Genomic DNA, 14,858 nt, shown 5'->3' with positions numbered 1-14,858 from the left:
ATTCTCAAAATCCGTATTTTAAAAGGATAAATAAGATAAGCCCACTGGACCAAATTCCAAAAGCAAGCCCTCGTCCAATGCTTTACGTTGCCCAAAGATTACGAAATCCATGAGAAAAAGGCTTTTGTGAGGAAAAGCAAAGAAAGTTTGGTTACATGATAGGTACTAGAATGAGCTCTTAAGTATGTAAATTTACAAATAATTTGTAATCTTTATCTATTTCTCTTCGATCAATTTGTTCATTGTTGGCATTACACGCTGATTGATGATCGTGAGTGATAAGCTTAGTTCAACAAAACAAAGCTGATGGTAAAAATCTCACCCTACAAAAATCTCACTTCCTGAATGTGACTTGGGGAGATTTTTTTTTGTTCTCTTCCGGAAAAGCAGAATCTTCATTAAAAACGGGCTCAACCCAATGGGCTTTAGACCCGACATAGAGAGGGTTTCATCAACAATGCCACATCTGTTAATTAGTAACTGAGTCAAATACTAACAAACAAGTTCTAAAAATATTAAGGCACTGGGGGTTTTGGAATTTGGTTTGGGACCGTGTGTGCCTGGGACAATTCACCCTAAGGTGGGGCTATTATATCTTTGGAAATAAAAAGACTTCAATTTTGTTTTTAGTTCACATCTTATCAACTGCATGTCGTATAGCCCACTTCACTTTAGTTGAACTACCAAAAGGAGTTGACCAAGTCGGTGTTGGTTTCGTGAGATTTTGGCTTTAAGACTTTCAAGATTATTATGTGGATACATCAATAAACCAACTTTTGTTCTATAATCTTTAAAGTATTTTTGTACAAAGTAGTTGGAAAGTTTGGTTGAATTAGGCTACGGACAAAAAGAGAGAGTAGTTGGGGAGGTAATTACGATTTCAATACATTCTTTGCCTCAAGTGAGATTTGATTTTGTTGATTTGAGTAGTTTTAAGATTGAAATGGATCAACCTAAAAATCGGTGCAACGAGCGCCAGCTGTTACGCACGACATAACCTCTATAAGGTCACTTTCTCTGTAACTAGAAGCCTCTCATGGGATTGTCACTTGAAGTCTTCTTATGACCCAACCAATGTCATTAGTGGTTTTGCATCTGTTTCCACCTACTCCTAACTGTATTTATTGCTCACCCAACTTAATGTTGCACCTTCTATTAAATAGCCTCACAACGAATCTTTTAAAACCCTAAACCTCATTATTGTTCACAGTTCGATGTCTCTTTTAGTGTTTTCTTATTAAAATGTTTGTGTTTATAATGTCTTCAACTTCAAGCTTACTTGCTTAATACTTGTAAATATATATATATATATACACAGACACATACACAAAGCGTGACTACATGAGACAGCTCCTCTTGAATTGCGTGTGTAAATGACTAAAAAGGCAAAAACAAATTTTCTTTTCTTGAGCCGTAAATCAATCAATCTCTCTCTCTCTCTCTCTCTCTTTAGCCACTAATCTCACTCTGTTTTCTCTCCCTCGTTTCTTGCTTTCAATGGAGAAACAGTACCTCACTTTCATTTCTTTTTGTTTCTCCATCACCATTTGTGGGTTCCTCATAGTTTCTTGGCTGGCAAGAAGCATAATCCGTAATGGGATTAGAACATTAACATGGAGAAAGGAAACGAAGAGGAAGAAAAAGAATCAAGAAGATGAAAACAAAATGTCTCTCCTGGATTTGCCGGACTTAACCTTAGACTGCATATTAGAGAAGCTCTCACCATCAGAGCTCTGTGCAATGACTAGTGTTTGCTCCGAGCTAAGAGATAAGTGTGTAAGCGATCATCTATGGGAGAAGCATATGGAGACAAAATGGGGAAGATTGATGGGTGATGCAGCGATTCAAGAGTGGAAATCTCACGTTGCTACGATAATGAGATGTCTCACAAGTAGTAGTAGTAGTAGTAGAAAGAGTAAACCAAACTGGAGTTCGAGGTTTGTTGCGAATTTGAAACCCTTTGCATGGTTAAGTTCAAACCATGGTTGTGAAAACAGAGGATCATCATCATATTTGGCACCTATAGATTCTGTGATGTATTGGTACTCGAATCTTGAAAATGGCAAGTTTTGGTTCCCTGCTCAAGTCTACAATCGCGAGGTAATCATGCTTATGATCGAATCATGAACAAAGATTTCGTCTTTTTTTTGTGTGTGGTTTTGGTGTTACCCATTTGACTGAATTGGAGAAAAATTGCTTCTTTTGATTTCTAAATTTGCAGAACGGACATGTTGGATTCATGATGTCTTGTTACGATGCTAAGATCAGATACGATTTCAAGACTGATACATTTCAAGCTAGGTAAAGAAATTCTTCCCGGAAAATGTGATATTTTTCTGAGGATTTTTCATTAAAATTTGAATTACTCTGTTTTTTTTCAAGATACTCGGCACATGGCCGGCGAGCGGCGGAGGAAAAGGTGACGTGGCAGAGGCTGAGACCGTCTCAAGACGACACAAAGTCACGTGATCTGCACGTGTCAGATTGTTTGCACGGACTTCGACCTGGTGACCATTTCGAGATCCAATGGCGACGAACCAAAGAGTTCCCTTATGGTGCCTCTTCTTTCTCTCTCTCTTTTCCAAATATATTGTTCTAAATTCGAATTAAAATTCGATTACTTGTGCGTTTGATTCGTCTGATTTTGGTGAATTTCTTTAATTTTCCGGCGTAGGTTGGTGGTTCGGAATCGTTGGTCATCTACAAAACTGCGACGGCGTACAAAATTGTCGTTGCGACTCTGACGGTAACAATTTAATTAGTGTTTTTATTTTTTGGTCAGAAACAGTCGATTCGTTAATTAAGGAAAATAAAATGTTTAATGGGATATTATTGGCAATGGCAGAGAATGTGGTGATGGAGTTCAGACAATTCAGACCGGAATCACCGTGGAGAAGAACGGTGATAAAGAGGAAAGACCACCGTGAGACGGGAAATGAAGAAAACGGTTTCTACGGCGGAGTAAAGAAATTGGGTACGGAGGAAGAGATTTCTACGTGGAAGCAATTGTGGCCATCACAAGCCTTGGAGTAGTGTTGTAATGTTTTTGGTTTTCATTTAATACTTTGCTTAATTGTAAATTGGTTAGGGAAGAGACTACTATTTCGATATTGTCGCAGTAGTAGTCTTAATTCCTTCCGTCGTTGACTGTAAACAGAATTTTTTAATCGAAACAAAAAACGACGGAATTATTTGTATAAAATAGCTTAAAGATTTTAAGGAAAAGTGTTTATGGCCCTAATGCAATTGCTTTAAGACTTTAAGAATTTAGGACTTTTGATGTGAAATCGTTAATGATGATGGATGCAACAACAAATTGGGTTTATTATTTATATTAAAACTATACGGTAAATATTGTAACAAAATGAAAGGATTTGGGCTTTATTTGCAATAATGTTATTATATGAATTAGTTTAATGCATAATGCTGATAAATTATTAAAATCAGCAAACAATAATGAAAGATTCTGGATTGTTCTGTTTCAGCTGATTATTTACATTAGATATCTGAGTTGTTGTTTGAATTCGAGAAGTTCCCGGAAACATCCCTCCGTAGAAAATTCATCGGAGGCGACTTGAGGAGAAACACGGAAGCTCCGATCTCACAATTTCGCGACGAACTCGCTTCAGCGATTGTTTCTGTTCATCCGATTAAGATGAACGGAGGTCCTTCCGGTTTCAGTTACGTATCGAAATTGAATAACCCATTTCTCATTTTAACAGCTTCTGGGTTTTTGGATTAATGTCGAAATCTTTGAAATTTGCAGATAATGCTCCGGTCACGAAAGCCTTCGTCATCGCGACTGCTCTTTTCACTGTGTTCTTCGGGATCCGGGGAGGTTCTTCCAAGCTCGGCTTATCTTACCAGGTCATTTCTCATTTGATTTTGCTGTATTTTTTATTATCGTTTTTGATTTTTAAGCTCTTCTGGGTATATAGAAGAATGAGGATTTGAATTTGGCTCAGATTTGTTCTCTATTCGATATTCTTGGTACCAATTGTTTAGCTGCGTTCTTATTACCAACATTGGCACTATAAAAGATTACGGGTTATGCTTAGGTTTCCACTGCAGTGTGCAAGGTTTTGACTTTATTAACAGGAAGCAGCTAAACCGATAAAGCTTTAGTCTTGGCATCATACTGTATAGTGCTATACTTTGATGGAGTTTTTACTAGGATTAGTCATCAGACAGTGGTGTGAGCTGAATAATAGATGGGTTTCTTAAGCAAATTTAGGCTCCAAATATTTAATAGTTCGATAATTTGCGTCTACTCGTCTGATTGTGTATGTCAGTAGCCTTGCATTTGGAAAGATGTTTTGATTGTTTCAGAGATCTTTGTTTGTGTGGTACAAGTTCAGATTTGTTTCTTTTGAGAAACGGCTGGTAGCTGCTATGAAAAGGTATCTCTTTTTAAACTTCTGCCAATCTCATTGCAGGATATTTTTGAGAAGTTTCGGATTTGGAAGTTAATTATATCGGCTTTTGCCTTCTCGTCCACAACTCAATTGCTTTCTGGCTTATATTTGCTATACTTCTTCCGAGTCTTTGAGAGACAGATTGGTTCAAATAAGTATTCGGTAAGGGATAGTCTAGCTCAGTTTTTTCTTCATGACCTTTTTTTGTCTATTATTTTGGTAAATAGCAAGATACCTGCTGATATTTCCTTTGAGATTGAAATTCTATGAGTTAATATGTGCTCATTCTGCAGGTTTTCATCTTCTTCTCTGGATTTGTATCACTAATACTAGAGACCATTTTGTTATCATTGACTAAAGGTAAACCTTCCTATTTTCAGATAGTCTCTTCAAAAACTAGACCGGTTTGATATGATTTACCTTTATGATATGATTTGGGGGCGCTAATGCAGACAACTATATGGGATTGTAGTTATTAGTTAGCCTTGTTACTAGTCTTTCCCCACTCATCGAAGGAAAACTGTGAAGGGAGGATTGGGATATTGTGACGATCTTTGTTGGTTTCAAATTCTGACCTGCAATTTCCTTCACTCATACTATTGAAAATATCTTATAAAGAATTCCCTTGGTCCATCATTTAAATTATCAAGAAATGCTTTTTGTGCATTCTTAATAAGCATTTTTGATATGACCTTTTATACACTCCGTATCACAAACACTTTACAGTTATTGATAGTGGGTATATAACAAACTGCTGTCTTTTTTGTAGATCCTACTGCAAACCTACTGACATCTGGACCATACGCCCTCGTATTCGCTTCTTTTGTACCCTTCTTCTTGGATATTCCAGTTACAAAGAGGTTTGGTGTATTGGGCGTCCACTTCTCTGATAAATCATTCATATACCTTGCAGGTGTCCAGGTAAACAATACCATATGTTTATTTGTAGGACTTCTTATTCTTCTTCTTATTTTCATTGATAATTGTCTCGGTTTCAATATTTGTAGCTTTTACTATCATCATGGAAAAGGTCCATCTTTACTGGAATTTGCGGTATAATTGCTGGTTCCTTGTATCGGTTGAACATCTTTGGTATTCGCAAGGCAAAGGTTATACCTTCCCAACTCTTGCTTAAAAACAAACTACATTCATCTCCTCAAACGTGGGGCTTTTGTCACTTTAGTAACACAGTGGTACTAACACTAGTTTTTGTTTTAAATGTACGACAGTTCCCGGAGTTCATGGCTTCGTTATTCTCCCGGTTTTCCTTACCCTCCTTGAGCAGCCATTCTCAACCACCAAGAAGGACATCACCCAACTTAGGTCGCCAAGCAGTGGCAAGTCTTTATCTCTGCACCATTTATATTTTGCCTCTTTAGCCAAACTCTTATCACAATCTAAATAACACATCTTCATTTACTGATATGTAATGTTTCTGTTTCTCAGAGAGCTTATCGAGCTCCAATGCCGTCAACTACAGAGCCATCAGAGGAAGCCATAGCTACTTTGGTATCTATGGGATTTGACCAGAATGCAGCGAGACAGGCGCTTGTACACGCCAGAAATGATGTCAACGCTGCCACCAACATCCTTCTTGAAGCACACTCTCACTAAACCTTCTTTACTAGGAAGTTTCAGAAACATTGTTGATTCGAGATGAAGACATTGTACAACAGAGGTATTCTTCTGCTGCGTTCTAACAACGGAAATGGCCTTGCATTGACGATAATATGTCCAGTAAATGATCTGATTTACATCCTCTTTATCTTTCTTTTAGGTTTTCTTTTGGCCTCTTTTGTTTGCCGTTGTAGTTTTAGAACAAAGTGCCTAGGTTATGTTATGTAAGTACAGATTTGAAAAAAATATGAAGAGGCTTATCTGATTAAAATCTACTGATCCATTTAACCTTTCACAGAACCTATTCTCTTTAGAAAAGAAAGAAAATATGAAATTTCACTTATATTGGATTAGGATATCGAAAGTGGCTGCAGAAACTTGCTTAAAAGACGAACGACCATACCATGTAACTCGAATGTTTTTAAAAAACCATTTCTGGTGCAATGAACATTGAAGTGAAGATAAACAGATTGATTTACACAAAAATGAGTCAGCCAAGTAGCAAATCTAGTCTGTTAGTCTCTGTTAGAGACTCTGGTTACACATACACAGAGTTCCTATGCAATAGAATCTTCAGATAAGATTAGGCTTTTAACTCCAAGTATTTGAAGAGTAATGAGACTCTTGTCTGAATCGTTGTGTAGACTTTGCTAGTGCCTAGTGAGATCATAGATAGTTTAGCTTGCTGCTTCTTTGCCTTCATCCATGGTGTAAACTGGTATTTCCCAGTTCTTGTTCTTTTTCGGATCATCAGTCAAAGTGAGATCGGTTTCGTACTCTCTAAATGTTTTGAAGAATGTCTTTGCACCCATCATTATCAACCTCTCCACCATGAACAACTGGTAATTGTTCTCGATGATCGGATCCAAAATCTCACTAAAATTCGATGAATACGCCACTTTGTATCTGCAGTGTAACAAGAGTCTTACACGAACATTCTACATATATAACTAAAAACTTGAATCTAAACATTATGGTTTTACCTGATAGCTAGAGGTGAAAAGAAATCAGGGGTTCTTTCATTAGAACCGATAAAAAGAGTCCGTCCTGGTGGGATTTGTTTCTGAATTCTGCCAATGATGAATTCTGGCCGTGTGTCTCTATCTAAATGTGGAAACTGGCTTCTTTCCACGCGAAATCTGTCTTTTCTTGTTTTCAGTTTGTCACCTCGACGAACATGGATTGCATCGTAATCACCAAGTTTTGCTTTTATCTGTTCAACCAAAACTGGTCATAAATAAGCTATAAGGCGTCAACAGTACATTACCATCTGGTCACTCTTTCCTGAAAGCTAGATTATGTGCAACTCCTTCACCTTTTCTGCAGCATCTCTCAATCTTGATGCTGCCATAGTCTGGAGAAATGAATAAGGAAGCATGACGTCGCTACGATTACCTCGATCCTTGCATTCAACAAACCTACAATGAAGATAGATATATGATCTGATAATGATGATGCCTAACACAAACAAGATAAGAAAATAATGCTCAAGGAGCAGCAACTTCCCAATCTATTGGAAACACAATTTCCTCAGCAATGCTTACCATGCAAGGGGGCTTGCGGTTCGGTTAATGAGCAAAAGATTTGTAAAGTCGCTAGAGTCATTTAGCTCATGCCTGTTTGCCCCATATACATGCGCACTCCCACGTTCTTTCAATTTCATACTCGTCGATAGCATTATGTGCCATGTTTCCGAGTCATCCAAGATCACAGGTATTTTCTCAGAGATGAGATCAATATCATACAATGATTCCATTGCACAAGAGCTCACTTCCCAACTAAGAACATACAAAGGAGAGAGAGAGAGAGACCTCTTGTGTTCAAAAGTGGGAAACAAAACAAAACCTAAGTTTTTGAAGTAGTTTAAAGAAACTCTCACCTTTCCTCTCTAGTTTCATTGTTGGATCGATTAAGTATACCCTTCTTGTTATGTATTGGATTGATGCACATCCGAGATGGCATTACAAAAGTCCTGCAACAAGAAAATTGCAATTACAGTGACCATCTTTACCAAGAGAGCTGCATCATTTATTCAACTAACCATCTCATTGAACCAGATAGGCTAATTGCCATTTCAAGAACTTCATCAGAAATCTCAAAAGTTTGACATATTGGTGGATTTTGCAAAAGTTACCTGTTCAGAAACATGGCTTCTTCAAGGGCACATCTAAGGCTAGATTCTTGGTGACCCAAACCGGCACAGGTCTCACAGTTCTTACCAGGACAATCGATTCTGTTTCCCCAGTACAAGTACTTGTCCGACAAACTATGCTGTGTCTTGTTTCGAGTTGACCTCACAAAATAACCAATTAGGGTTGTCCGATACGGTAAAGCCAATCCGCCGGTGGAGATCACCGAAGTGAAAAGGAGGAGAAATGCAACTGCGACTATACATAACAGAACAAGTCTTTGAGATCCTGGAGTGGCTTTTAACTTATGGGGTTTGCTCATTGTCGCCATTAATGAAACTGTTGTAGTGTCTAGATCAGAGTAAGAAGAGAGAAAGAAAGAATCTTTGCGACGGTTAGGTAGAGATTAAGATGAGATCAGAGATCTTAAGGTCAAAGTCACGTGGTTGTCTCTGACAATGTGAGACACAATCACGTGTCGTATCATTGCTCTGATCCAACGATGGCACAAAGACAAATTGTTTTTTCCGGCTGCCATTAAAAGAGTGCTTCACACGTAAACATCACTGGATTAAAAACACCAATCGGATATGTCTCATTCTGTACATTCCTCTTCTTCATAAACCTTTCCTTCCCACCACACACAAATACACTCACAGACATAATTATCGAATCTTTGACTCAGAAGCTTAACCATGAATAGAAAAAGAAAACTAAAAAAACTATCAAGAAGTGGAGAGGAAAGAAGAAACCAGATCTACTCCACCTAGTTGCATCTTTTCTCATCTAACAATGGCGTTACTCTAAGCTTTTTGTAAGGTCCGAGAAGACACGCCATGTAGCAATCTGACAAACCCTAAGAAACTAAGTTTGCCATCAGAATGTCTTATCCAATCCTGAAGAACAACGTGCACCGGCACTGATGGCCCTAGTCCGAGTTCCTGCAATTTAAAACATACAGATGCTTAAGATCAAGCATGACCAGGTTTTTTGCTCTTCACGAGTCTTCTCTAGCCCCTAGGTGAATTAAAAAGGGTAAAACTTATACCGATGCAAGTTCTTCAATCATGATGGGCCTATTCCCGTCTTTCTCAAACAACTCGTAAGCACGCCGTGCATGTTGCTCCCATGTCTCCATTGCTTCGAGCTGATAAACGCTTAATGCTGAAGCACAAAACTCTTCAAAGTCTAGTTTCTTGTATTGAAGACAACTTATCTGCATCCCAACAGAGATTACAACGTTAAACCACCAAACCTAATGATTAAGCTTATAGTCCTTATATTTATAGCTTTCTTACCATGTGAACAAAATCAAACACTCGAGAATCCTTCATAGCATCTGTTGAACTCTTTAGGATTGCCTGAGATTTGTAGAGGAAAGTTCAATAATCACAGAAGATCGCAAAAGAAAACTGAAGAGGTTGATGGAATCATGGAAAAACAACTCACTGTTTTGTAATTCTGCATCGAGATATATCCATTTTTGCTTGGCCCCAACAATGTGAATTGCTCCCGAAGATACGCTAACTGCGGTACAGTTAATGTTTTGGCAAGAGCCTAAAACCATGAAAAACAAAACCCATTAATCATAAAGTTTTCATTCAAAGAACTCAACAATTGAAATTGTTAAGTAAGTAGTATATATGTCACAGCTTCTGTGGAATCAAACTCACCGCTAAAGCCGATTTTCTCAATGAAGTTGACATTATGTACACTTTTACAAGCTTGTATATGATCATATCAGATGGAATCTTTAGTTCATGCGAGCCAACCAGCCAGGGATGACCTGAGGAAAAAGACAATTGATTACTCAGATGTTCAGAATATAAGAAGTGCAGAACCATGAAAACAAAATAATGATGTGTTAAACCTGTTATAGAGATCAAAGATATTATACTTACACAAAGCCTGGGCCGCAGTTAGTCTTTTACGGTAATCTTTGTTTAGCAATCTCTTCACAAAATCTACAGCTTCGGGTGATAGAGAAGGCCAAGGAGCTTCTTCAAAATTCGGTTCTGCCTTTAGTACAGCTCGAAAGATTCCGGATTCAGTACGGGCCCAAAAGGGTCGACTGCCACAGAGAAGAATATAAGCAATCACTCCTATACTCCACATGTCAGCTTCTGTTCCATATGTACGGTGTAAAACTTCCGGGGCCACATAGTAAGCACTCCCTACAATATCATTCAACCTCTCGTCTGCAGAATTGCAAAACACCGTCAAATTTTCTATTTAACATGAAGATGAGTTTGATATGAGAAATCTTGAGTCAATTTCAACATCTCTAACCTGGCTTGACATAGTCAGAAAGACCAAAATCAATTGCTTTCAGAGGAGAAGTCTCATCCTTGGTAGAGAAAAGAAAGTTCTGTGAAAGGTAAACAAACAAATAGAAAGAAACATAACCGTCATTATCACTCTGCATAAGTTAGTGGAACTCATTTCTATGTGTACAAAGACTGCTTAATGTGATGGGACCTAGAAAGTGAAGTGTCAACAAAAGCCAAAATGATTTACAAAAAAAAACAATGAGAGAACAATCTAGAAATTAAACATCACCATGGATTATAAAGTACCTCGGGTTTAAGGTCACGGTGAACCACACCTTGTAGATGACAGTAAGCCACAACACTGAGAATCTGAACCATAACTTTTTTAGCATCATCTTCGGAGTATTTTCCACCCCTAATTAGATCAAGCTCAACCAGTCAAAGCACGATTCAGAAGAGAAAATCAATCAGATACAGAGCCATGTGTGATTAGCAATTACCTTTGAAGTATTTTGTCCAAGAGTTCACCACCTTTGCATAATCTGGTAAAAGGAGATTACAATATATTTATTGCAATCCTGGAATTGAAAATCAAATGATCTTAAGACATCTCACTGAGAAATGTATACTTACTCCATGACAATATAAACATTTTCATCATCTTCAAACGCGTCATAGAACTGGACTAGGTTCTTATGACCAGTCAAAGCCCGCAACATCTTCACTTCTCTACTAACATCCTCAATCGCAATTGCAGTTGTCATCTGCAGTCAAAACCATTCAACACTAAGCAATGACTCGGGGTCGAGAAACAAGCTGTATACTTCTATAAACACATGGCGATAAAACTAGAATTCGAAATCATTGTCATATATTTCAAAACAACATAACGAATACAGAATTAAGAGAAATTGATTTTCAGTTTCAAAGATCGAACCTTTGATTTAGGAATAACTTTAACAGCAACTTCTTGACCTTTCAAGCTACCTTTTTTACCCTTAGCAGAGCAAGTATATCCAAAATGTCCACGACCCACCTCACCATCAATCTCATAGTGTGAAGCAAACTGTTTTGAAAAGCCAAAACTCTTATCGAGACCGATCTCACATTCTTTACCTTCGGGAATCGAAACCTCATTAGGCTTGACAGAGCCATAGCGACGCGCGAGGAAAGCTCGTATGTGCTTAGCAGGAGAAGGAGGAGGGAAAGGTCTCTTGAAGATACGAAGAGGCGTTGAGCTCACGCTAGAAGATACAGATGGTGAGGATTTGAATAAGCTAGGTACAGGACTCGGGCTATAAAACGGAAAGCCAGAGGATTTCGCCGGTGGCTGTGAATTCGTCGGAGCTTCATTAGTTTCGCCGGAAACTGGGAGGCTTTTTGATTGTTGCTCGACGGGTTTTCCATGACAGATCCCCATGAATTGTCAATTCGAAACGAAAAGCTTCAAAATTTGAGAAGAATATCGATATCACTCCGATGAATAAGTTAGGTTGCGAAACAGATTCATGTGAGAAGCAAGAAATCCCAGAAATCGAGACTCGGAAACCCAGAACGCAGAGAGGGGTAAGGAAATTGAAATTAACAAAAAGGTTGAGAATTGAGATCAATAGATTAATTAGAGGAAGATAAACCACACGCAAAGAGGAGGAAGAAGGAGAGAATTGAGTTTAGTTCCAATCAGAAGCAAAAGCTAAATAAGTGAAAAGAGAGAGTCGAACAAGGAAAAGCAAAAGACTCTTAAGAATGAAAAAAGGAAGAAGAAGATGCTTTTTTTAGCAGTAGCAACAAGAAAAATAAAGTGGAGAGAATCAAAAAGAGAAAAAGCAAAGCCAAAGGCTTCATTCATTTCTTTTGTTTTTATTTTATTCAGTTCTTTTAGTTTTTAATCACTTTATTGTTAAAATGGGATTAATGTGATGTTTGGCTGCCAAGAAAAGAGTCTTCCTTCACCAACTTGCTACAAAATTATGATGGTAAATTGATTATTAAAAAATTTGTTGCTAATTGATGGCTAATGTATAGATATTCTTATGTTTTAGAAATATTGTAATGTCTTGTTGATATCAAACCCATCAATTTTAACTTATAGAGAGAGAATAGACGAGATGAGTAGTCTCTATATTTGCTAAATTCTATCAAGACTTACACAGCAACCTTATCTTTGCACTGCCAATTTTGCTATGTCTACAAATATCAATCGAAGGATCCAAAAGAGTCCTAGAATCATGCCAAAATATATAAAAGCAGAGCATATATATAACCTCGAAGTTGGTACTTGATAAAAGAAAGCTCTACCCAAAGGCCTAATTTGTTTCATAGGGTTAGCCAATTGTTAAACCAAGTTTTGCCAAATTTCACTTGTCCACCACATATATCAACTTTACACCAAAAATGAATGAGTTGTGAGAAGGAGTAGGTAAAAGTTGTGTTTTCTCTTTTATGTAATTTAAATCCATATCAAGTTGTAAAAACATCATTTAACATATGTTCTTATTATGAATTATAGTTCATTTGAATTTAAAATGAGACATAATTTTCATTCTCGAAATTCTTTTTGTTTCTTCTATATCTCATTCCAGATTTTGGTTTGCCTACCCATAAACTTCGAAAACAACATCTAAGAATTTACTTGCACGTCAAAGCCCAAAGGAGTAGATAAATAAATAATAGTTTGGGTTTCTGCACTAGGCACATCACATATATATGATTTATCATACCGATGAATATCTAATCATGAATAGTTCTCGACGTAGTATAGTACGACATTGCCATAATTAATCAGCTATCATTCTTTTCTTTTTCCTTTAACTTTTACATGACCGGGTGTTTTAGACTAAAGTTTTCATTTATACGAAATAAAAATAAAATGACAATGCTTTTAGACCTTGATATTTACGTCACAGTTATATATAAAACCATGCTTTAAATTATAGAGCATCACAAGGCTATCATACTGGATTAAATATGTTTTCTTGGGCTATACATCTTCCAATGCAGCCAATCGTCATAATCCATAAACATTTATGTAATCCGTGAGATAGTGAATTACCCACCCAAAAAGAAAAATGCGTGAGATAGTGACGATCTCACGTGTTATAATGAGTTAAAAAAACTCAGTATCCGTAGTTGGAAGGCAATGATTTGATTGGTTTCTTTCTTTTGAAACGAGTTCCTCGAGTGATTATTTTAGTCTAAGATCAAATAATTGCGTTCATTGTTGGCACATTGGAATTGAAATTAGCATATTTAATTCTTTAAGTTTAGTTATTGGTTCTTATTTCTATTTTCATTTTTTTTTTTGTAGAAGAGTCAATTTACAATACAAAGATTGATGAATCGTACCTGAAACTTGAATAATATTTTCAGATTGAAGATGAAACTAGACAAATATATAAAGAAATATTTTACGTACGTAAGATAGCCCAAGGAAAGTATAAAACAGAGAAAAACCCTAACAACCATCTTCCTCGGTGGGCTTTTTTGGTTGTGAGTTATTTGGCAGCAAAAGCCTAAATTATTACTAGAAGATAATGGAAGGAAAAGTAATGTATCGGAGAAAAGAAGAATATCAATATTCCTTGACATCTATTTTCTCCCACTTCTTTTTCTTTTGCCACCTCTTTTCATTTCTAATTTTTTTCCTACATCGTAAATTCTTATATGAAACAAAATAAAACAAAAAAAGTTCCATTTATACACTCATGTTAAGTCACACACACAAAAATAAAAGTTTATGTAACATACGGGCATTTTGCATAATATGTCAATTCAATTTTTTCCCATAGAATTTCACAATAAATCACATGCAGTTGTACGTATTTTCATGTACTTACTCTGTTTCGGTTGCATCTACAAAGTCCGATTTTAACAAATTCGTTTAGTTTCGATTCAGTATTGGTCCCGTGAATTATTTGGAGTTTTGTATAAATTGATTAATAATATATGTGATGAAAGAGTTGGTGCCTTTGACGTACGGCATAGACTTAGAGTATAGAGACGTGGTGGTCTTGTGTAACTCAAGTGTTGTCATGTCGGAGTCACTGTGGGACTGCTCTACTCGAATCTAATTTGGGCCTTTCTGAAACCCTAAAACCGATTTTGTTCCAATCTCAGTTTGGACCCCTCTTCTCTCACCTTAGATGGGCTTTTGGATCCTCGATTCTTCTCCTCTGTTTTCCTTTTTGTTTTTATGTTTCTTAACCCATCAAAGAGTTTAATAATTGAAAAGAAAAAGAGTTTGATCGGTTTTATCTAAAAAATCTATATAGCAGCCATTTTGTGAAATAAATCCTATAGTTGGGAATTATTTACAATAACTGCCACTAGATTTTAATGTTTGTTTTTGATAATTAGAAAAAAAAATCTTTGAATAATTAAATATTTGACATTTAACAATCTTCCCTAAATCTCTCAACATTAACTAC

At 36.8% G+C, this 14,858-nt stretch overlaps 4 protein-coding genes and 1 long non-coding RNA gene across 9 annotated transcripts; 3 read left to right on the top strand and 2 right to left on the bottom strand.

Annotated features, from left to right (window-relative positions):
- The first annotated feature begins 1,048 nt into the window (after nt 1–1,048).
- AT2G41170 (F-box family protein) lies at nt 1,049–3,269 on the top strand. Of its 3 annotated transcripts, NM_180016.4 has the most exons (5): nt 1,050–2,100; nt 2,222–2,301; nt 2,383–2,555; nt 2,675–2,746; nt 2,846–3,269. In NM_180016.4, exons 1-5 carry the CDS (start codon nt 1,498–1,500, stop codon nt 3,031–3,033), a joined length of 1,116 nt encoding a protein of 371 aa, NP_850347.1. In that variant the 5' UTR covers nt 1,050–1,497; the 3' UTR covers nt 3,034–3,269. The 3 variants fall into 3 exon arrangements, with proteins under 3 accessions (NP_001323709.1, NP_850347.1, NP_001323710.1); NM_001336899.1 differs by having other exon boundaries at nt 1,049–2,100; nt 2,383–2,746; nt 2,846–3,239; NM_001336898.1 differs by having other exon boundaries at nt 2,675–3,269.
- Nucleotides 3,270–3,407: 138 nt separating this feature from the next.
- On the top strand, nt 3,408–6,355 carry AT2G41160 (Ubiquitin-associated (UBA) protein). Of its 2 annotated transcripts, NM_180015.4 has the most exons (8): nt 3,408–3,680; nt 3,767–3,867; nt 4,437–4,577; nt 4,709–4,775; nt 5,185–5,336; nt 5,423–5,524; nt 5,645–5,752; nt 5,862–6,355. In NM_180015.4, the coding sequence occupies exons 1-8, from the start codon at nt 3,656–3,658 to the stop codon at nt 6,027–6,029; spliced, it is 864 nt and encodes a 287-aa protein (NP_850346.1). In that variant the 5' UTR covers nt 3,408–3,655; the 3' UTR covers nt 6,030–6,355. The 2 variants fall into 2 exon arrangements, with proteins under 2 accessions (NP_850346.1, NP_001324721.1); NM_001336897.1 differs by having other exon boundaries at nt 3,463–3,680; nt 5,185–5,524; nt 5,862–6,314.
- A 4-nt stretch (nt 6,356–6,359) lies between these two features.
- On the bottom strand, nt 6,360–8,537 carry AT2G41150 (plant/protein). 2 transcript variants are annotated; one of them, NM_180014.1, is made up of 6 exons: nt 8,167–8,499; nt 7,912–8,004; nt 7,577–7,810; nt 7,317–7,450; nt 7,016–7,245; nt 6,360–6,938 (listed from the first exon to the last, which is right to left on the bottom strand). In NM_180014.1, the coding sequence occupies exons 1-4, from the start codon at nt 8,490–8,492 to the stop codon at nt 7,324–7,326; spliced, it is 780 nt and encodes a 259-aa protein (NP_850345.1). In that variant the 5' UTR covers nt 8,493–8,499; the 3' UTR covers nt 6,360–6,938; nt 7,016–7,245; nt 7,317–7,323. The 2 variants fall into 2 exon arrangements, with proteins under 2 accessions (NP_850345.1, NP_181648.2); NM_129680.4 differs by having other exon boundaries at nt 6,361–6,938; nt 7,348–7,450; nt 8,167–8,537.
- A 112-nt stretch (nt 8,538–8,649) lies between these two features.
- CRK1 (CDPK-related kinase 1) lies at nt 8,650–12,248 on the bottom strand. Its single transcript, NM_129679.2, has 11 exons — nt 11,369–12,248; nt 11,065–11,195; nt 10,932–10,973; nt 10,738–10,846; nt 10,451–10,529; nt 10,063–10,359; nt 9,835–9,947; nt 9,611–9,718; nt 9,460–9,522; nt 9,210–9,377; nt 8,650–9,102 (listed from the first exon to the last, which is right to left on the bottom strand). The coding sequence occupies exons 1-11, from the start codon at nt 11,849–11,851 to the stop codon at nt 8,965–8,967; spliced, it is 1,731 nt and encodes a 576-aa protein (NP_181647.1). The 5' UTR covers nt 11,852–12,248; the 3' UTR covers nt 8,650–8,964.
- Nucleotides 12,235–12,554, top strand: AT2G09235. Its single transcript, NR_140495.1, has one exon. It is a non-coding gene; the product is annotated as an other RNA (long non-coding RNA).
- The last annotated feature ends 2,304 nt before the right edge of the window (nt 12,555–14,858 follow it).

Source organism: Arabidopsis thaliana, chromosome 2 (assembly GCF_000001735.4).
Source record: "Arabidopsis thaliana chromosome 2, partial sequence".
Classification (NCBI taxonomy): Eukaryota; Viridiplantae; Streptophyta; class Magnoliopsida; order Brassicales; family Brassicaceae; genus Arabidopsis; species Arabidopsis thaliana.
This window is presented reverse-complemented; position numbering and strand designations above follow the sequence as displayed.

What these genes read in the sequence shown, in the direction of transcription:
- AT2G41170 (NM_001336898.1), top strand. Translation starts at nt 1,498, where the DNA reads ATGGAGAAACAGTACCTCACTTTCATTTCTTTTTGTTTCTCCATCACC. An exon ending in ACTGATACATTTCAAGCTAG is followed by an intron (nt 2,302 to 2,382) that starts GTAAAGAAATTC and finishes TTTTTTTTCAAG; the next exon opens with ATACTCGGCACATGGCCGGC. An exon ending in AACCAAAGAGTTCCCTTATG is followed by an intron (nt 2,556 to 2,674) that starts GTGCCTCTTCTT and finishes TTTCCGGCGTAG; the next exon opens with GTTGGTGGTTCGGAATCGTT.
- AT2G41160 (NM_180015.4), top strand. Translation starts at nt 3,656, where the DNA reads ATGAACGGAGGTCCTTCCGGTTTCA. An exon ending in TTTGTTATCATTGACTAAAG is followed by an intron (nt 4,776 to 5,184) that starts GTAAACCTTCCT and finishes TCTTTTTTGTAG; the next exon opens with ATCCTACTGCAAACCTACTG. An exon ending in TTGGTATTCGCAAGGCAAAG is followed by an intron (nt 5,525 to 5,644) that starts GTTATACCTTCC and finishes AATGTACGACAG; the next exon opens with TTCCCGGAGTTCATGGCTTC.
- AT2G41150 (NM_129680.4), bottom strand. Translation starts at nt 8,492, where the DNA reads ATGGCGACAATGAGCAAACCCCATAAGTTAAAAGCCACTCCAGGATCT. An exon ending in GAAGCCATGTTTCTGAACAG is followed by an intron (nt 8,005 to 8,166) that starts GTAACTTTTGCA and finishes TTCTTGTTGCAG; the next exon opens with GACTTTTGTAATGCCATCTC. An exon ending in ACCGCAAGCCCCCTTGCATG is followed by an intron (nt 7,451 to 7,576) that starts GTAAGCATTGCT and finishes TCTTCATTGTAG; the next exon opens with GTTTGTTGAATGCAAGGATC.
- CRK1 (NM_129679.2), bottom strand. Translation starts at nt 11,851, where the DNA reads ATGGGGATCTGTCATGGAAAACCCGTCGAGCAACAATCAAAAAGCCTC. An exon ending in AAGTTATTCCTAAATCAAAG is followed by an intron (nt 11,196 to 11,368) that starts GTTCGATCTTTG and finishes TTTTGACTGCAG; the next exon opens with ATGACAACTGCAATTGCGAT. An exon ending in AACTGCGGCCCAGGCTTTGT is followed by an intron (nt 9,948 to 10,062) that starts GTAAGTATAATA and finishes CTTTTTCCTCAG; the next exon opens with GTCATCCCTGGCTGGTTGGC.